This window comes from Mandrillus leucophaeus, unplaced genomic scaffold (genome assembly GCF_000951045.1).
Source record: "Mandrillus leucophaeus isolate KB7577 unplaced genomic scaffold, Mleu.le_1.0 Scaffold763, whole genome shotgun sequence".
NCBI lineage: Eukaryota > Metazoa > Chordata > Mammalia > Primates > Cercopithecidae > Mandrillus > Mandrillus leucophaeus.
In genome coordinates, this window is record NW_012108286.1 from 1070330 (window position 1) to 1092123 (window position 21794).

General features: G+C 37.7%; 1 protein-coding gene across 2 annotated transcripts in view; it reads left to right on the forward strand.

The window, feature by feature from the left end:
• UNC80 (unc-80 homolog (C. elegans)) overlaps window positions 1-21794 on the forward strand; it is a 251121-nt gene that overhangs the window by 216995 nt on the left and 12332 nt on the right. Inside the window, exons 51-60 of one of the 2 annotated variants that reach the window (XM_011966529.1) lie at window positions 2669-2869; window positions 5018-5141; window positions 6085-6210; window positions 7473-7596; window positions 8334-8540; window positions 11367-11551; window positions 12155-12320; window positions 13760-13939; window positions 17070-17208; window positions 19715-19771. In XM_011966529.1, the coding sequence (XP_011821919.1) occupies window positions 2669-2869; window positions 5018-5141; window positions 6085-6210; window positions 7473-7596; window positions 8334-8540; window positions 11367-11551; window positions 12155-12320; window positions 13760-13939; window positions 17070-17208; window positions 19715-19771 (1509 nt within the window). The remainder of the gene's footprint in view (window positions 1-2668; window positions 2870-5017; window positions 5142-6084; window positions 6211-7472; window positions 7597-8333; window positions 8541-11366; window positions 11552-12154; window positions 12321-13759; window positions 13940-17069; window positions 17209-19714; window positions 19772-21794) is intronic. The other variant, XM_011966530.1, reaches the window with a different exon arrangement.

Below are 21794 nucleotides of genomic sequence, written 5' to 3' on the forward strand. Positions count from 1 at the left end.
GAGATCGCACCATTGCACTCCAGCCTGGCAACAGAGCGAGACTCCGTCTCAAAAAAAAAAAAAAAAGTCAAGATAGCAAAAAAGTACAGAAGAGGGGGAAATCTACATATTAAAAGAGACTTAAAGACATCAACAAATTGAAATTTATGGGCCTTATTTTTTCCTAATTTCTTAAAAAAAAAAAAAAGTAAGTATGAGATAGTGTGTGAATATTGAAAACTGACTGGATATTGGAATTTTTCAAAAAGAAGAATTATTTTTAATTTGTTAAATGTCATATTGTGTTGTGTTTAATTTTTCTCAGTCCATAATTTGGAGACACATACTGAAATATGTCTGGGTAAATGGTATGATTCTTGGGATTTACTTTAAAATAGTCTAGGGTGGGGAAAGGGGGAGTGTTTGAGGGTATAAGTAAAACAAGAGTCACTGTAGGCCGAGTACAGTGGCTCACACCTGTAATCCCAGCACTTTTGGGAGGCTGAGGCAGGCAGATTGCTCGAATCCAGGAGCTCAAAACCAGCCTGACTAACGTAGCAAAACCCCATCTCTACAAAAACTACAAAAATTAGCAGGGCATGGGGCTGTGCACCTGTAGTCCCAGCTACCTGGGAGGCTGAGGTTGAGTGATGGGTATATTGGGGGCTTACTATATACTCATCTCTCTACTTTTTTATATGTTTGAGATTTTCCAAAATAAAAGTTAAAAATATATAGATTTCTGGGCCCAGACCTTTGAAGTTCTTTTTTATTTTTAGATGGAGTCTTGCTCTGTCACCCAGGCTAGAGCGCAGTGGCACAATCTCAGCCTCCCAAGTAGTTGGGATTATGAGCGCCCACCACCACGCCCAGCTAATTTTTGTATTTTTAGTAGAGACAGGGTTTCACCATCTTGGCCAGGCTGGTCTTGAACTCCTGACCTCATGATCCACTGGCCTCGGCCTCCCAAAGTGCTAGGATTACAGGCGTGAGCCACCACGCCCAGCCAGAAGTTCTTATTTATGAGATTATTGGAAGTCCTGGGAAATTATATTTTTTTCATTTTCCTTTTAAGTTGTGTTTTAAAAAAATAAAAAATAAATAAGAGGTGCCAGTGTGAACCTGACTGCCTACAGGATATTATGACTATTATGAGCTTTTTCAACCCTAAGATTCCATGACTCAGGGAAGATTATTTCCAGAGCTTTTCCAGTACAAACTTGTCAAAACAAACGAACAAACAAACCTTATTTTTCCGTTTATCTGAAATCTCCTCCTCTCTTCAGTAACAATCCTGAAAACTTTCCATGTATGGTATGGCTGCTCCTGCTGATGCCATCCATACATGCATTCCTAGGTAACATTATGCCTGTCTGCTCGCCTCCTCCATCAGGAATCATCTGTCCTACATTCCAGTTCCATAGAATCCTTTGCCTGACTAACTCAACATGTACTGATTGAAGCCAAAGATTCAAATAATGGGTGGTAGTAACTTAATGTATTACCCTTCCTAAAGATATTTGTTTTCAAATGAATTTTCAGTATCTCGACAAAGAATATGAACATTTCAGCCACTGTATCTTAGGTGTATTTTTTAGAATATAAGCTTTTTTTGAGGAAAAAAAAATCAAGCTCAAATCATACAGCATGTTGTAAGATATTTTTATGAATGAGTATACATTACCTCTTAATATTATCTTGTACACATTCTGGATCTACTCAGTATATTTTATCAGGAGCCACTGTAAAGTGTTTAAATACTTTCTCCTTTATACAAAATTAAATTAAGTTGGCTTTAAGGCTATGTACATCTTTATATTTGTATTGTTTATTATTTGGAAATTGGTAATCCATATCTAGTTCTAAAGATTATTTCGTTAACTATTACATTTACTAGAAACCTTATTTGGCCAATTAATCTATTTGGCCAATTCTCCTTCAGAAAATCTAACACTTAGAACATCAACACTTGGGTCTGGTGACTGCAAGCCTGGGCCAACCCTGCGGGAAGCACAACTTTCCCTCTGGCAGTTTCTGTATGGAACCGAGCAGAGACAACCAAAACCAATGTCATCCAGACAGTACAACTGGGTCTATTAGATAAAGAATCTCAACAGAGAGGAAGGATCCATGTATAAGACAAAAAGACAGGAGGAGACTTTAAAGGAGAGGAATGGAAATGGAGCCTGAAGAACTCTTTGGGTTGCAACAAAAACCAAGAGCATTTTTTATAAGGTGGCTTTGACCTTGACTATGGGTACTGAGGGAGTTCTGAAGCCATGAAATTTCCAAGGACATTTGATATTAGTGATTTTATTGTTCATTAAAGTTAGGTTCTCTTTTATATGGATATATGTCATATATATAATATACATGTACATCCTCAGAAGTGACATTCTCTAAATATATTTGGCCTATCCTTAATCTCTGGATTGTAGTTTCCTTATCAGATGCTCTTTACATGTCGTCTCTGAAACATTCTATGATTCTCTATTAATATGGATGTGTAGGTATCACTGTTCTGGTATATGGGAGAGCAGAGGGATAGAGGATGTTGGGAAGAATGTTCTTAGTTCAGGGAGTAGGTGGTCTGGAAGGGGTGATTAATATGATGCTGTGTAGAAAAATTCCCATTGTGTAATTCTACGCTTATTTTATATATTCATATATACGCATGTATATATTTTAGGTTGGCAGAAATTGCACACTCCCTTCTGAAGCTGGCACCATATGACACTCAGACAATGGAGAGTCGTGGGCTTCGGCGCTACATCATGGAGATGCTACCCATTACCGACTGGACAGCTGAGGCAGTGAGGCCAGCCCTCATCCTCATTTTAAAAAGATTGGATAGAATGTTCAACAAAATTCATAAGATGCCTACTTTGAGGTGAGAATGCCTCCTAGTTAGCTGTTGCTATCACAAATGTCAAAGTTAAGATTTCTCATTTTTTAAGATGGTAGATCATTCTGGAGTTGAATGAATGACTTGAAAGTTTTCTCTGGTATTTGTGCATGGTTAATAGGGTCTATGAATGCCTAAGTGGCAAAGCCTACATTTTGAGAAAACTAACGTTTTCTTTAAAAGTATATGTGCTTATCTTGAAAAATCTATCCATTTCTTAGCTGTCACGCTCCTCATCTGACACAAATAAAAATTTCAATTAGTACCCTTTAATCCCTTTTAAAATAAGGGAGGGTAGGCATTATAAATGGAACAACTAATGAGAAAAGACAATGAATTTTATGTTCAAAATACTATATTTAACGTAGCTGGTTAACATATTTAGGTACCAGTTTAGAGAAATTCCAAGCTTTACAATAATCGCCAAGCAGCAGCTTAAAAATTCGCAGGATTGAAAACAAACACCTAATTTTCACTTTTTAACCTAATTCAGTGTGGTGCTAATGAACACTATTAACGCTTGATCTTTGTTCAGTGACCTGGGAAATATTCATTGGTAGCCTACATATTAGCAGATGTTTTTGAACCACTCAGAGATGTGAACCCAGTTTGGAAACTATAGTGATAGTGAGCAGATAGTTCAACAGGTTAATACTAGTAAACCCACTTAGAAATTTCAAGTTTGGGTTAGTGAGAACATTTTCTGTCCTTTTAAACTAAACCCAAAAATCAGTGCAACTCCTTCCCAAGAGTTTATAGCACTTAATGTTCAATTCATCAGAATTTTTCAGATATTAGTCCATCATCTCCTTCACACTAATCCAGCCTTCAGGAGTCATTAAAACAAATTGAAAATTTTTATTCTAATAATTGATTATTTGTTTTTATATTCTTTTATACCGTGGTGACTGCCTATACATTATTTCAAGGTTATTTATTTCAATGGCATGGAAATGCCTGTTTTAAAACACTATTTCTTTAGTAATCCCAATAGAACATTTGTGTCTATCAGCAAATGGCTTATCAAAGATTTATAACTGTCTCACAAGGGTGTGTCGAAATAAATTCCTTTCTTAAATACTTGGTATCTAAAGATGTTAAACATCTCTAAAAATGACCCATTTCTCATATAATTAAGCCCACTATAAAGAACATCATGCTTCCCGAAAGTAGATTTCTGGCTTAGTACACAGGCTTGGTCAGTTGTAGGCAATTTTCTTGGGAGATATGCTATGAATATGGAGTTGGCTTGGATTTAAATTTGTTAGGTGATCTCAGTTCAACACAAGAAATGTTGGCTGAACCTGACCTGCACGTTACCTTCAGTGTCGGAGATGTCACATAGCCTCATTTATGAATATGTTTCCATTTGTTGTTGTAGATCCCATTTTGCTAGGAAATATAAGCTTAGAAAGTATTGCCAGGAAAGTATAAGGAAATACTGTTAATATCAGTAAAGCCCAAGTTGTTTATTTTGGGGCCATAGGGATGAATCTTTCAGTACTAGGACAATTATGAAATGGATTGACTTTTATTACAGAAAATTCCATATTCATTTAATTGGGTTATGTATACAGTAACACCATTTATACTACCATACAAAGTAGCCAAAAAATACATATCATTTCTTGGGAGGCCAAGAAAGAACATTGTTTAAGTAAACTATTTTCTTCTAATGTGATCTTCTTGGCAGGAGTTAAGCTATATAAATCAAATCAGTGGTAGTCTGGTGTAAAAACTGATGGGCGTGTGTAGTCTGATAAACAGGTTTCAGAAATGTAGCTGGGGTCAGATTAGTTCTATTGGGAGTAATTACCCCTGTGATCAGTTTTCTACGATGGTAGTCATAGGACCCTCTGTCAAAGCTAAAACCAGGGAAATTAAAATGCAACCCGTTCATCATCTTTGTTTTTTCTTCAATAGATTTAGTCGAATGGGGCAGGCCTGCCTCTGCTACGTTTTCAGTATCTTCTTCCCCTCCCAGTGTGCTCTGTGCTTTTGGAACAATATGGGTAAACTTCATCCCAGAGACACATCCTGTCTTAGATGGCGTCAGAATCACTGTCTCATTCACTTGTTTCAGACTCTCCAGAAGGGAGCCAAGCCGCTAATGGCGCCTATATTGTATTCCAGGCGACAGGTTGAGTGGGAGCCTGCCAGCAATTTGATTGAAGGGGTTTGTTTGACACTTCAGAGGCAGCCAATCATATCCTTCCTGCCTCACCTTAGGTCACTGATCAATGTCTGTGTCAATCTGGTGAGTAGCCAAGTGGCAATCTTATGAAACTTTGCACAATGTAACTCTGCTATTGACTTCTCTGAATTGAAGATTTACAGGTCAACCACTTTGTGCCCCTATCTGCCCATGAAAACAGACGGCTCAGGTGACACTGAAAATAGTGAGGTACATTTCAAGGTGGTGTGTGGGGAGATCCAGGAACCCATCCCTACACAGAAGGGATTTTGGTGTGCTGCTTCCCATGCACTACTTTGACAATTCACCTCTTCAAGTTGCGCTGAGAGTTGAGGGCTGCCAGTTGGAGAGTGGGGTGGCGGAGCCTGCACAATTGGCTAGAAGTTGAGGTAGTCTGGGTGGGGGAACTTAAAATGCAAAGACGATTTTTTTCTTTTATGGTGCAAAATGACACTATGAGTTGGCCAGTCTAGGATTTATGTGAAGAAAAAAATATTTTTTAATTGTTTATGTAATATCTAGAGTCTGGTCCTGACAAGGTTTTGTAAAATGTATAGAAACCATGTTAGAGCATCTCATTAAATAGGACCTGCTGCTTCACTAGCTGAGCAATAAATCTGTAGTTGGAATGCCTAGTGCAAATAGAGCTGTTGCCATCATCATTGTTGTCAGTATTTGCTCCATCAAGGAATGTTGACTGCATTCCTTTGAATTCACAAGTAAGTGTCCAATTTCCTGATTAGAATAGCTTTTTGATTCATCTCTCATTATTTACATAGTTAACTATAAACAACATTCTACAAAACCTTGGCTGAATTCAGTGTAATGTTCGATCTGACTCCAGACATTACATGCCTTCAGAAGGCATCAAGAAAGAAATGATTGAAAGTAACATGCCCAACCTTCAATTTATTATTTTTATTATCATCATCATTGAGACTCCCTTACTACGGTTGCATGAAGTTGCAATAGTCAAGGCTGGTCACGTGCTCTGTTTGTATTTCAGGTCATGGGAGTGGTAGGACCTTCCAGTGTTGCTGACGGATTACCCCTTCTTCATCTCAGCCCTTATCTCTCACCACCTCTACCCTTCAGCACAGCTGTTGTCCGGCTTGTAGCGTTGCAGATACAGGTGTGACTGCCTTACCTGTTTGTCACGCTCATTAAGTTGCTGGTTGAGGCACCAGATCATGGTGTTCTCGTTTTTTCTGCAAAGGCTGGGCAAAATCTGTGAAACAAAAGTGTAAACATCTCCAAACTTTTATAGATTTGGAGCTTCAGCCCTGAGCTTGGCCCTAAGTTGTGCTTCTGTAATTCTTCTTGAGATCTCAAATATAGCAGAGTCATTTAGTCCTGCCACAACTTCAGGAACCACTTCAGTCATTTAAAATGTGTGCAAAATAATGGTTCACAGATAGTCAGCTCACAATTGTTAATTAAAAGAGGCAGTAATATTCACAGTCTGGTTTTAAATTATTTTCAGAAAGAATTGCAATATAAAATTCTTTCAGATGTTATCACTAGACTTTGAATATCTTAATTTTCTTTAATGATTGTGGGTTGAATATTATGTGTGCTTTTTTAAAGGAAATTCTCCCCCTTAATTTATTTCTTAAAATTAAAATAATCATTCCCGAGGCCAAAAACAAAAAAACAAACAAACAACAACAACAAAAAAAACTGGAGAATCCCAAGTCTCCTGAGTATTTCTGTGTGTCAACCAGTTTTACACAATGAAAAATCACTGGAAAGCTCTTTAATCAATGGAAAGTACACAACTGATGTAAGTGGATAACTGACCCATCCATTGTTTGACAACCAAGCTTGATGGCTCATCATCCAGAGAATGGGTAGATGATAGAAAAGAGATCAAGTAAGAGCTATCGCTACTGTGCAGAAGAGTGACATCCCTAAAGTGATACACGTTAATAACTTATGTACAAAGATCACATATTTCTTTCTATATTGCATATTGTTTCCTGGCTTGAAGAAGGCCTTTCATGGCAGGTGCCAGAGGAATAACTCCCAAATGGAGCATGTGAGAAGTTCTGATTTTCTTCCTTCTCCTTTGTTGTTAAAATATTTATTGGTGGAAAAATAGAGAAAATTAATGGGGACATGAAGTTGTTTTTGTACCTGACCATAAGTATTTTAATTTTTCATTTAATATTCAAGATGTTACTATCTTTTTAGGTATATAGCTCTCAATTATATCAAGACAATGGTAAAGTATCAGTTTTGGGTGAAGCTTGTATGCTCTACAGATGACAATTGAACTCATAGTTTGCAGGAGCAGCCAGCAGGGAGTCACCGTCTCCATCATACTGTGTAAAAACAAACATACTAAATGGGTGTGGTGATCAATTAATCTTTTTTTCTATTATTGCTGCACAGGCTTTAAAAGAAGATTTTCCTTTAAGCCATGTGATCTCCCCATTCACCAATCAAGAGCGAAGGGAGGGGATGCTTTTAAATCTGCTCATCCCATTTGTGCTCACAGTAGGATCTGGAAGCAAAGGTCTGATTAATTTAACTAAAGGAAATTTATCATTGTCGTTGTGTTTTCTTAAATGTCAGGCTGCTATTTCTTTTTCCTGTTCCCATGAAGGCTATCACTGAAGTCAATCTGAATGATTTAAATAGGGTCATCTTAGGGAATAAGAGTTTTTCTTTCTTTTCAGTTTAGCTACCTGGGACCAGAGTTTCTCTGCTCTACTTCTTAGAGGATACATCCTATTTAAAGACATTTCAGTACAGCAAAAATCAGGGAACAGTGGTTCAATTCAGTTGAGAAAATGGTATTCATTGAAGTACAATATAAGAATTGACAGGTGAACAAACTTGTACAACCTACAGACACTGGGTTTAGCAGAAATCCTGCCACTATCATTAAATTACAATATATTTTCATTACTCTTTCTTCTTAGGGGTAGAGGGATTCTTTTAAAAAAAAGTTTATCTCAAATGTAAGTACAGTGCATCATGAGTATTTGCAAAAAGAAAGGAGATTGAAATGGTAAGCGAGACATTTGGCTAAGACCACAAGGTTTTGGGTACCCACTATGGAGAAAATACTCAGGTGCCAGGAACACTGTTTCTGTCCATTGGTAAAGCTGTACTTGATGGGAAACACCTGAATTTCTAGGGTGTTGTAGTTTGGACTTGGAAAGAGCTGAGTTTTTCTGTATCTAATGTGGACAGTCTACCTTGTGATGTTTTTCTTTCCACTTCCCTCTTCCAAATTCTGCCCCTTAGATAGTCCCTGGCTGGAGCAGCCTGAGGTGCAGCTGCTGTTGCAGACGGTCATCAATGTGCTCCTGCCACCGCGGATCATCAGCACATCTAGAAGCAAGAACTTCATGTTAGAGAGCTCCCCAGCCCACTGCTCCACCCCTGGGGATGCAGGGAAAGACTTGCGCAGGGAAGGGCTGGCTGAGTCCACCAGCCAAGCAGCATACTTGGGTTGGTACTTTCTTTATCTCTCTGTTTGTGCATGTGTATGTATATATATGTGAAAACATATGTGTAGATAGCTAGATAGATAAATAATTAGATGTAATTAGTTAAGTTCCAACTTAACTCAGAAAGAATTTGGAGAGACTTTAAACCAGAATATATTTAAAGAAACCTCAATCCAGAATGTATTTAAAGAAGCCACTTGAACAAGAAACATTACCGTTGCAAAAGAGTCTGGTTTCCTTCAGTAAACATATGCCAAAAAACAACATGGTTTCACATCTGCCATGCCTAAATTACTTGGCTGTTTTATGTAAGAGTGTCTGGGTTTGTAAGGAAGGCATCTGCAGTAAAGATTCTTCCATGCTGATTAAGTACAAGTTCACTAGTGAGATTCAGTAGCTGCTATGAGATCTAAACTCAGTCTAGTATACAAAGACACAACATTGCACAACACGTGGGGCTCATTGGTCTGTCACCTATATAAATGGGGTTCTGGAGTTGGGTAGTCTACATCCTGTGCAGCAAGATTTGGTGACCTTGCAATATGTTATGCCCCCTACTAGCTATTTTTCCTCCCTTAAAATGTCTTTAATCTCCACCTTGATCATTACTCTAGTGAGGCCAATCCAGTCCTGCTCCCATAGGCTTCCCAATCCCTTTCCCTCTTTGACTCCTACTTTCCTATTATCCCGTGCTGCCTTTAACCTGGTCCTGACCCATGGAGCAATGGAAAGCCACTGTTTAGCCCTGAATGAACTGGGCCAGCAGGAAAAGACTACTCTTGCCATAGCGCTGAGAATAAGGGGCACTGGCAGTGGGGAATTTCAAAAATGAGAAAGTATTGCCTGACATTTTTCAATTCACCAAAGCAGATATTGGTGGGAAGTATAAGATGAACACAAACACACTGATGAAAATGAGTCCTTGGAGTTTGGAGTATGGGGGATGTTTGAACTGCATTATAATGGGATGTGTTTGAAAATGAGGGGATTGACAATGAAAATTAAAAAGAAGAAAAAGACACAAGGAATGCATGTACCCAGGACCAAACCATATGGATGCTCAGTTGGCCAAGGTATTCAAAGTAGAATTCAAATCTAGGCTCTATCATAGAGCCCTACATGAAGTTTAGGATTGCACAGAGGATGACGGAGAAAAGAAGTTTACCATGTACAGGAAGGATATGAGAAGACACTTGATGAGTTGCCATCCTCTCCACTGTCTGCCTTTTCAGTGAAGAGTTGTTTTTACTTTGTTACGTGGCCAGGCTACTGAACCTGTATTTTAAGTTTATTTTTACATTTATTTCGAGCACTTACTGTGCACCAAGCAGTTTTCTGTGCTTTACACTATTACCACATAGAATCCTCTCATCCTCTCAATAACTCTAAGTTAGTGTTATTCGCATTTTAGGAGTGAAGAGCCTGGGGCCCAGAAAGGTTGAATAACTTGCCTGAAGGCATATATCTTAATAAGTGACAAAGCTAGAATGAGTCTCTGTTCTTGAGCTCCTTTTATACACTGCTGTGTGTTGGGCTGATGGAAGTTTAGGTGGAAAGTAGAGTGGCAGAGAGCCAACAGGCTTAGTAACGGTGAAAACTTCATCAGAATTAGGGTAGAGAAAGAGGAGTGTTGTTTTTTGTTTGTTTGTTTGTTTAGTTGAGGGAAAGGAATTGAGATGAGCATTTGCTGTGAAAAGTGAGATTTTGAGGAGGAATATGGGTAAGAAAGAATCTTGCAATCTCTCTCTCTGTGTTACATGGCATGGTTCTTTCCTGGAAACATCCTAAGGATGGTAAAGGCATATATGACTCTTGAGGATTTTAGAGAATTGGATTTCTTTGTGCATTTAGTCACTCATTGCCCTTAAGAAAGATTTTTGTGTTTTCCTAATTAGAATCAAAATGTGTTTAGTATACACATTGTTTAGGTGCTGAGATTGATGGGCGTTAAGAACAGTCCAGAAGGCTCAGGTCACTTGACTGCCCCGTGGCAGACTCCACGGTAAAAGCTGTAGTGGCAGAGAGAGCTCCTGTCATCATCTTTGACGTCTTCACAATATTCTGGTTTGTCCTGACATGGTTTGGGAAATCTGCTTCCTGAAAAATAAAAATAAATGTAGATTGTGAAGGGCTGCCAGAATCTGAGAGGAAAGAGATACGGAAAAATAAATCTAGCAGGGTTTAGTAATAGACGTAGTGTGCGATGAAGGAAGGAGCTGTTTTTTATTTTTGGAAAGATACACTGAACGCATTTACTGGTTACCTCTGGGGAGCAGTTTAGTGTGGGGTCAGGAAGGGAACTGGGAAGGAAAAGGACTTAATTTTTTTAACTTTGTGCACTTCTTCATGGTTTTATTTTACTTTTAGTAACACAAATATTTATTTTTATGGTTAAAAGAAAAAAGGAAAAGATTTTTAAGATCCATGTTTTAGCTAAGAATGTGAGTGATATGTCCATATCACCATGAAGTTATTATGACAAAACTTTTGGAAGGTAAAGCGTTAGCCACACATCATGTTTATAAAATATTTTCCTTTCAATTCAGTCGACCACATTGCTCTATATTTTCCAAAATAGTAGTTCTTAAGATGCACTTAAGAAAGATACTTGGGTACTCTTCATCAGAATCAAAACACTTAACATACACGTTTTTGTCTCGATGTTCAGAATACTCTTGCTTGGGAATACATATGAAGTTTTTAGAAACATGGGGAGAGTTTAGAAATTTAGAAAATTTCTAAAGGTGCAAAAAGGGCTCTGAATGTCGGTTGGGTTCCTCTGAAGCACAGGTCCGCAGGCTCACTTTTCTCTTTTCCCGGTGTGAAGCGCTGAAGGTGATTCTCGTCTGCTTTGAGAGGCAGCTCGGAAGCCAGTGGTACTGGCTGAGCCTCCAGGTGAAGGAAATGGCTCTGCGGAAGGTGGGAGGCCTGGCCCTTTGGGACTTCCTCGACTTCATCGTGCGGACCCGAATACCCATCTTTGTGCTTTTGCGCCCTTTCATCCAGTGCAAGGTGTGGTGTGTGCTTCTCCTCCTGAAAGTGGCAAGCTTGAATAAATGTGTGGCTCTCTACTGAGGCAGGAATATGGCAGCAGTGCTCATGGTACCTACTGTTGCCAGTTAGTAGGGCCTGTTAATACTATGCTTGATGAAAAAACCACCAAAAAATATATTCCAGAGGATAAAATTTCACACTAGAAATGACTTCACAGTAAGAGCTTTATTGGAGTCTGTAAAACTTTGCCCACTCCCTACTAGTCATCCCCCACTCTACCCACCCAAAAGATTGGTACAGTGGAATAGTTTGGAGAATCTTCTATCTTCAGTGGCATGACTGAGATCTGATTTTAAATAAACATATGAAAAACATAGGATACTTAACGTATGTTTTTCCTCCAAGACCCCCAGTACCCATCTATGTTTGTTCTTTTCATGCCCCAATTTCTTAGGGTAGTGATTTAAAACAATGTAATTATTAAGCACTTCCTGTGTAAAGTGCCATTCTAGGAACATCACATGCATTACCTTATTTATTCCTCGCAACAATGGGTACAGCAATTAGCCCATTTTACTGATGGAAAATTGAGACCCTGAGAATGTTATGCCTTCCTTTCAGCTGCTGGCCCAACCAGCAGAGAATCATGAAGAGCTTTCTGCCCGGCAGCATATTGCCGACCAGCTGGAGCGGCGCTTCATACCACGCCCTTTGTGTAAGAGCTCGCTCATTGCTGAGTTCAACAGTGAACTAAAAATTCTAAAAGAGGCAGTTCATAGTGGATCGGGTGAGTGTGCCTGAGAGTATTGTGAATTTGTTTTGACTAATGGAACTCACAGCCTACAAAGAATCCCTCCGTCCAGGTCACCACACTTTTTGGAACTATGAATACGTTAGCCATTTTGGTACACTACTAGATTTGACGATTTCTACTAAGTTAGCCATTTGACCACTACTAGATTTGACTTCCTCTTTTGTCAGTAACGAAATAGAAATTAAAAGGATATCATAAGAATTTAGTTTTCTTCCTTTTCTATATATTTTTTAATCTTCATTTTAGTAGTTAATCTCTTTCTTGAATATTTAATTGGAGAAAAAATGGTTTAAATTATTATCTTTATTTCCTTTTTGAAAAAGAGAAGGGGCACATTCATTTATTGAACTTCTATTTAATGGTAGATTATTTCCTTTAAGCTATACAAATACCTTCAAGGTGTATAATTGAAAGTCCCTGTAAAGAATGAGGAAACAGACACAGAAGAAAATAGGTAAATAATTTACAAGTAAATAACTTACTACTATCGCATAGAAAATGATTATTGTAAGGGGATTTTTCAACAGATCTGTATGATTGATTTATAAAGCCTTTAACTTTTCACACATCAGAAGGAGAAGGATTCCCTTAGAGCTGGCAAACTAGGAAGTACTTTCTTTACATTATTTTACGTTATTCTACAGGTATTCTTTGAGAGTACATTGCTTTCTTTCTTATATTCTCAGATTACTGAGGAAGGAAAATAAAACATTATTTGCCATTAGAGGGCAGTCATTATCCACAAGTAAAATGTAATATGTGATAGGTTTTCTTTTTTGTGGGAGGGAAGGGTTATTTCCTTTCTTTTGAAAGCTTTTATTGTTCTTTGCAGACAATGTGGTAAAAACAAAAAATTGACAAGTATAATCCTGGTGAAGTTTAAACATTATCATTCAAATATTCTACTTTGTAATAAAATAACCTGACATAGAAATGAGGGGTATTTTATAGGTTGTAATTTCCAGAAAATGAGAATGAAAACAGTTTTGATTATGCATTCTGATTGTGGGGTTCACATCAGACAACTTATTTATTACTTTGATATGTTTGTGTCAGATAAGATATATTTCTTAGTAAAAATTGCCAAGTTGGAAGTTACAATTCAGGTCAAAGTTAATTTGCATCCTACCAACCTTGGAAAATAAAATAGAAAACCAATAAGAAAGGCAACAATGTCAAAGCATTTAATATTGTTATAGATGTTATGTTCTGGCAAGGGAACTACTTAATTATATCAGTGGCCAATATTGATTCTTTAAAATAAAAAAATCCCCACTTTCATTTGCAACTTCGTTATAAAGACACATTATTTAACGAACCTTTCCTAAAAATTACAAGTGATCAGGGAGGACTTTGAAGCAGACATTTAAGATTCTCACCATGCATTTCCTTTGGTCTCTCGAATCCTCTAGCCTACCAAGGCAAGACATCCATCAGTACCGTGGGCACCTCCACCTCTGCTTACCGCCTGAGCTTGGCCACCATGTCCCGCTCTAACACAGGCACGGGCACTGTCTGGGAGCAGGATAGTGAGCCATCCCAGCAAGCTTCGCAGGACACCCTGAGTCGGACTGACGAGGAAGATGAGGAAAGTAGGTCATTCCAAAGAATGTGGGTGGAAGACACGGCTTGGCCATAGGAGCAGGGGCTTGGGAAGGATTACTGCCCTCTGACCTTTTCCACTTCTGATCCCCTAGTCATTTTTACAGAAGGAGTTCTAGGGAAAATATGACTGATTCCATGACTCCTGATGCCTGCTTTTCTATACATTTCTTGATATCCTTTGGTCATTTAAAAAGAGTTCAGGAAAAAAGCAAATCGTTAGTGACTCCTAAATTTTCTTTAAACCTGTATAGTCAACTTTTTCCACTAACTCCCATTTAAATTGTGGATAACTAACCAAGGAAAGCACTTACTCTCATTTTTCCTGGACATCTTGCTTAGAGGGTTGATCGACACCTAAATGGCCTCATTAGGCAAGGAAAAGTGAGCCGTGTATATGCCTAGGACTCAGAAAAGACCAGTTGGCTCTGCCAGCCAGTATGTAAACCAGCAGGCTGTCTTGAGGGAAAGTACTCCAAATTTGAGTTAAGAGAATCCCCAGTGACTAGGTCAGCCCAGAAGCTTCTAAGGTATGTGCTAGAGATTTGGTGTGATGACATGAGGAGAAATACTACATATATATGCTTCACAGGAGGTTATAAAAAGTAAAATTAGGGTGAAAGATTCCATTAAATGCTACTGTCATTTCAGGAGTCTTAAAATTGCATAAATTATTTTCCACTTGTATGTTATAGCGTTTGTAGCAAAGTTGTGTTGTCAATGCCATATGAATGAGAACAAAGTTTAGATCTTCACTCAGAGGCTCTCCATACCAAACAACAACAAAATGCTCTACTCTGAACTAAATTAAATAGAAGAAATGAGAGTTGAGGTTAGAATTTTAATTAACTAAGATGAATGAAAGTGTTTTAATGTGCTACGACAGTTGGGAATGTAAGAGAAGAGAAAAAATAAATGCTTTGTCAGTACTTACCAGTAATATTTGCAGATTTAGCTTCAGCATCGACCAAAGGAAAAATCATATTGTCCTGCGGCTGACCTATAGACACATTTGTGTCTAAATCACCCTGGTGACTGCTCATGAAAATACAGCTAAAGTTGTAATTAGGGAAATCTTGACTGAGAAAACACCATGAAAGAGAAAAGGATCAGCAGTTTAAATATCCATTAAGTATGGGTAAAACTTAAAGAAAATCAATTTTTTATTTAATGCTTGAAGTAGCCTCTCCCAGCAATTCTTATTAATTATAGGAAATGATATCACCTATTTTTGTAGAGCTAAATATATTTTGCAGGTACCCTTATAAATAATGGATTACCTAAGCCGTAGGAAGGAGCTAGGGAAGAAAAGTAAGTAAGACTTAAACAGGGATATCACTGGCCAAAAGCCAACACTAACATACTGATGAGGCAGCAGGCGGATTGGGGAGCCATGCAATTTTTTGCTTATATCTCTGATCACAGACATCGCAACGATCCCAATGAAAGCAAGATTACTAACAAATGGTATCGTGTGTTTGTGATATGGGTGTGTATTAATTTAAACAAGGAGAGCTATGAAAAGCAGTTCATTGGTTTGAATTAAACTTCCTTACATTCAATAATCAGACTTGTATTAAGGCCTATCAGGTATAAGATAAGGAAGAAGGAAGTATGAGAAAGATACGTTCTCTGCTTTCTAAGACCTTATAATAGATATAGTTATGTAGAGGAGATGAGAGACATTTACAATAAAGAACACTTAACAAAAGAGTTAGTGGAAGACAGCACATGATTAATCACCAAACAAATACTGGGGACATAAGTGTTACGTGATATGTGAGTACAAATAAGGGGGAATAATCAATAGGATTTGGGAAAGGCCTTTGTAGAAATAGCTCAATCTATCCTACCACGTGTTTTTTTTTTTATATTTTTAAGGCACATTTGTTTATTCTCCTTCCTGTGGACACATGTAAAAAAAAAAATATCATTCTATAACAAGAATCAATTGTAAGTCAGTGATTATATAGCAAATTAAAATTGCTAGCACTTTTTATATTCACGTTTTGATTTGAAATAAGTTCAATTAGAAATATGATTACTTTGGTATTTTAAATAAATAGTATCAGATGATCTTATATGGTAGCACACATTCTCCAAAACTCAATATGTTTATCAAAGAACGTTAGTGTTCATCAACAAACAACATTAGCTCTTTTAGAATTAGGTCACTTTGTCATAAATACTGTGCTAAAGCTAATTTTCGTATGAATTTGAGTACATTAATTTCTGCTTCTGGCTGGGCACAGTGGCTCACACATGTAATCCCAGCACTTTGGGAGACTGAGGCGGGTGGATCACCTGAGGTCAGGAGTTCGAGACTAGCCTGGCCAACATGATGAAACCCCATCTCTACTAAAAATACAAAAACTAGCCAAGCGTGGTGTTGTGCGCCACTAGTCCCAGCTACTCTGGAGGCTGAGGCATGGGAACCACTTGAACCTGGGAAGCGGAGGTTGCAGTGAGCCAAGATAGAGCCAGTGCCCTCCAGCCTGGGCAACAGAGCGAGCCTCTGTCTCAAAAACAAAAAACAAACCAAAACCAAAAAAAAAAAATCTGCTTCTATGGAGAAAACAAGATCACATACTTAAATTTTAAAATTTTGGTTAAAATAAGCATTTATTTCTTAACTTTATAGCTTTCAAATATTTTTCCTAAAAATGTCTGAAATTGTCTTTCCCTCAGCAGTCTAGAAATTATTAACTGTACTGAATGCGGTTTTTTGAATGCCAAGGAAATGTATTTGACTCATTCAGTAACAAAGTCCCCTGAAGTATTTATGGAATGTTTTTAAAAAATTATGTGCTAGCTTTTCTCAAATCTTAAATTTGCTGATGCCTGTTGACTTTCACAAATAGCCTACTTGTAAAAATTTACATTTATTTCATGAAGGATGTTCTAATGGAGAAGGGTGGGAGATGTATAGATGTGAAGAATTATCATTACCCCCAAAAGTCTAAGTTGTTGTTATCTGTATGAAGGGATCAATGATAATTTAGCTTTACAGACAGCCGTAAGTTGTATACAAGCCAAGGACAGAACGCAAGTACAGCTTTGGTTGGGTTTTTCTGATCAGTGTCATAGTTTTTTAACACTCTATTCCTTTGCCCCTTTTAGATGACTCTATAAGCATGCCCAGCGTGGTAAGTGAACAAGAAGCTTACCTCCTGAGTGCCATTGGAAGGAGGCGATTCTCCAGCCATGTCTCCAGCATGTCTGCACCTCAGGCTGAGGTGGGCATGCTACCCAGCCAGAGGTAAAGAGCTATGGTTATATTATACTCTGCATTTGGGGGCAAAGTTATAAATTCTGAAAATACACTCCTGTTATTCTACAAAGACCAAAAAAGTAATGCTTTTAGATAGATCATGCCACAAAGGATTTGTCAGCTAGGTTCCTGCAGGCAACACTTTGCAGTTTTCTAAGCCAAGCTAGTAGAAGGGATCCCAGTTTCTCATCCAAGTATTGTCTCTCCTTAAACATTTTCCATAGACACATGGTTTTCTTTCTGTTGTCAAATGACATTCTTGTATTTCAGATTTATCATTAGCTAAGCTAATGATGGGTACTGGCAAGAGTTAGGACCATCTTTACGTATCTGGTAAAGTTTAGGGTTCTGATATATTATTAGGATTCAGTTGTAGGTAGTGACACTTAACCAAGCAGAAAAGGATCTGTGCCGCTGCGTGTGACCTCGGGCAGGCCATTTAACTGTAATCCAGTTCTTCCCTTCATAAAATGAAGAGGTTTGTTAAAATGACCTTTAAGGTAACTTCTCCATCTATAGTTCTGTGATTCCATGACAAAACCCCTTTAAATATTTTATTTGTGTGTCCTGTCTTTTAAGAATGTAAGTAAAAAAAAATCCAAGATATGTATATACAATTAAAGTATAATGAAAATGATCTGACGTGAGTCAAAACATTTATCTTAAGTAGATAAATGTTTTGGAACCAATGATATTTTCACTTCAGGACTGAGTTTTTCAAGGAATTGACCTTATGTGATTTTAGTGTGTTGCTTATTTTTAACACCTATAGATTCATTGTAGTACAATTCACACATGGAAAATAATAAAATTCAGGGCATATTGTGATGTTCACATAAAACCAGTTTATATGTAGGAATAATTATCCTGTACCCAAATCCTTTAGCAAATGGTTCATGGACTACACAGATGAAATAAAATTTGTGAAATAAAGCCCAAGTTTGGAGAATATCAAAGAATAGGGTAAAATGATAAATCATTAATAAGCAAGTTGTGTACTTTTTAAGAAGACAATGTTTTATGTAAGTACCATTTAATTATTACAAAGATTAATACTATATAAAGGTTTGTATCATTGTAAGAAATTGTTTTACCTACTATTTGGTAATTTTCCTTTGAAAAGGAAGTCTTATAAACAAAAAGTGTGAACAAAATCAAAGCCAAACAGTAACATGTCCAAAAAAAGATATAAAGCCACACAAGCAGCTAACATTGGTAGCTATCAGTGTATTTTTAATTGCTAGCAATGTGCATGGTTCTATGAAGAATATTTTTAAAAATCAATTATTTGAAAGTTTTATTTAAATTATAGAATTGTAGAAATTTCATAGAGGTTTTTTGTTGTTATTTACCTAAAATAACCAGGCCATCAATTTCCTTTTTACATATTCATTAAGGGGTCAAGTTGATTGCAGGGAGAAAATTTGTCCTATCATACATATCTTGATTGTACATTTTCTTGTTTTCTAGAAATCAAGAAAAAATAATGTAGTTAAATAGTTTGGGTTTCATTCATATTTTGGAAGACTAGTGAAGGTAATAATACTGTATCTGTACATAAGAGAAGTGAGTCTCTTCCTAGGGACAGAGGCTGTTTTTATGGTGTACTTTTAGGTGAGCCTCAATTCTTTGGGGCCAGGCACTCCAGTTTTCTAAATGGTTTAGTTCTCTCCAACTTAACAAGTATTTATTGAGTGCCTCACAGATGCTTAGCTCAATGCGAGGCGCTGAAGGAAGGACAGATAAAGCATGAAAGTTTCTGTTCACAAATCTCAGTTCAGCTACATACATATCAATCGATAAACAATTTAATTATTCTCTCACCAACCTGACAGGTTTCTTCTTTTGGCATTTACAATTCAGTCACTAGAGGATGGAGAGTAAGGAGGTAAATGCGAGTTCCATGTGAATTTTCCAAGATATCTTCCTTTCGTTTGTTTACTTGCATTTTCACTGCAAAATTAGCAGGGAAAGTTGTGTTCTTTCTTTGCTTTTCTTAATGGCATCAGTTCCAAGAGCTTGGTTGTGGCAGTTCATGGTAAGTGGTTTCTGTGTGCTAACGTTAGAATGCACAAGAAAGAAGCAGGGTCCTGGTCAATGAAACGCCATGTACATAAGACAGGTTAAAAATAATCACCACCTAGTCAAATGGTTACCAAAGGAAGTGATAGTTTCATCTTCTACAGATTCATTCTGCAATGTGTTTCAGAGCCTATGGGCCCATTTGGAGTTCATTTTAACTCTTGACCAATAAATAGGTTACTCCTCTGAGAGTTGTATCCATCCAAAGCCCTTCCTCCCCCATTGCCTTGAGTCCTATGTCTTGACAAACCCAGCACAAGGTGAAATGGTTGACTGTCTCCTTTTCCTTCCTTGTTCTGTTAAATCTATTTATTTTTGGTTCTTGGAAGCAGAAAATTGCATGCCTTTTTTCTTTTTTCTTTTTTTTTCATTTTCTTTCCCTAAATGCTTCATCTCCCTACCCCTCCTGCAGTGAACCTAATGTCCTCGATGACTCCCAGGGCCTGGCCGCCGAGGGCAGCCTCTCTAGGTACAGTGTCAATGCTACCTGTCTATTGGTGTCTGTGCTGGGAAACTAGCTGTTCCCTGTCTCCTCTGTCTCTCTGTCTTCTCTGTCTCTTCTCGCCCCGTCTTAATATCTATTTCCATTCCTTGCCCTTTGTTGTTCATGAACATATGAGCCTGGAAGTCAAAGGTGTAGCAAACCCTCCTTCATTTTCAGCTTCAGAGCTCAATCTCAATCAAGTAAGCCTGAAAAGCTTACTTTAAAAAAATTTATAGAATTCTTTATGGGGCGTTTCCCATGGATGTCTAAAAAGTTTGGTATGCCAAATGTTAAATTTATCCCATCTAATTAATCCCTCCCACACTGATACTTATTAAGAATTGTTTTTCAGAGGCCCATCATCAAGAAGCCCCTTATTAAATCAAGACAGGTCTTTTAACTAATACCATGGATGGTAAGAAAACAGACAATGATGTTATAAAATAGTAGTAATGTGGAAACAATTTATATACTATAATTCCTTCTCTTTGATGCATGCTACTGGGCAGACTTCTATAGTAGCTTGTTTCAGCAACACTTATATAAAGAATGTCTGTTCTAGCACAAAGGTGACTCCAAAGCTTGCATGAAATGTCAGACACAAACATTTCTTGGTAAGTAAGAGAAGTCTTATGATGCAAATAATATAATGTCTTGGCTACTGGTTTAAAGCTTCAGAAAAGGGGACTGCACCTTTAACACTCAGATAAACCACGTCAAACATTCCTAATCTTGTGCTGTTGATTCACACCTCTCAACTAATCCTCATTAGGGGTAAGACTTCTTGTTCATTCTTAGAGTATCTTTGTGCCATCTCAAGAGATAACATTCCCTTTCAGGTTTGCACTGTATAGTGAGTACAATACACCCATGTTTATTGCTTTATCACAAAGATGAGGAAATGTTGAGAGGCTGTTCCTGTGAAAGGTTGTCTTTTGTTTTCTTTGCATCTTGTTCAGATTTCACATTTTCTTTTGCAATTGAAAATGGGAAATGTAGTCCATCATCGGGTGTATTTTTTTTTTTTTAACCAGACCCATAATTCATGACATTCGTGTTTGCCAGCCCTCGCCTTGACAGATCAGTCTCTTATTGGTGGTAAATGTGGAAGTGCTGCAGAGTGAAGACTTAATTCCATTAGCAGGAGCTTTGGGGGCAAGGAGGAAGTTGAGAAACAAAACAGTCCTCAAGAGGACTTCCCTTTTTTGTTCACGGTGTTGGAAGAGATCTGAACCAAGTCTAGCAAGGATGGTCATTGCTTTCAAAGAAAGCAGGTATTTAATGTTTACAATTACATGTGGGATGGGAACTTTGATTAGAAGACAATTTCAGTGTCCTACTGAGAGTAGAGAGTATTAAATCAGACTTCCACTTAGCTAGCTTTGTGCTGGGGCTTTTCTAATTAGGCCAAATTCTACTCTTGATGAGTAAGGACTAGTACAGGGTTGGTGAAAGAAGGCAGGAGTTTGAGATTATTTTTATGAATTCTCCCAAGTATTTGGCCCTCTCTGGTAGGCTCAGGGTTCAAAGGACCTATTTGTAGTTTTCTAAACCAATTCAGTGTGTCCTGGTTCCAGTGTCAATGGAAATAAACACAAAGTTTTTGGTAGGTGAGACTGGTTCAGAGCCGAAGCTATTGATTTGTCTACAACTGAATTAGTCAGTCATGGTAGTACTTTGATGACTGTCTTACATCATCCGCTGTTGATCCATTGTTTTCTGTGACCATTGTGTTTTAGTTCTGGGTGTGAGTCACCCAGACCCAGTTGTGGTCATTAAGAAATGGGAAGATGAGGCATTCACTTTGGCTTCTGAAATAATTCTGATAGCACAGAGGCTTTCTACCAACCAGTAGCACATCCACTTTTGCCATACCCTGCAAATTGTATCTCTTGAACTACATCATGTCACCAAGTTCTCTTTGGAGGAGAGGAACTTTTGGCATTTACTAGGAGGTTGGTTTATAAAATAGGAGATATACTTTTACTTCCAGATTTTCTTATTTTTG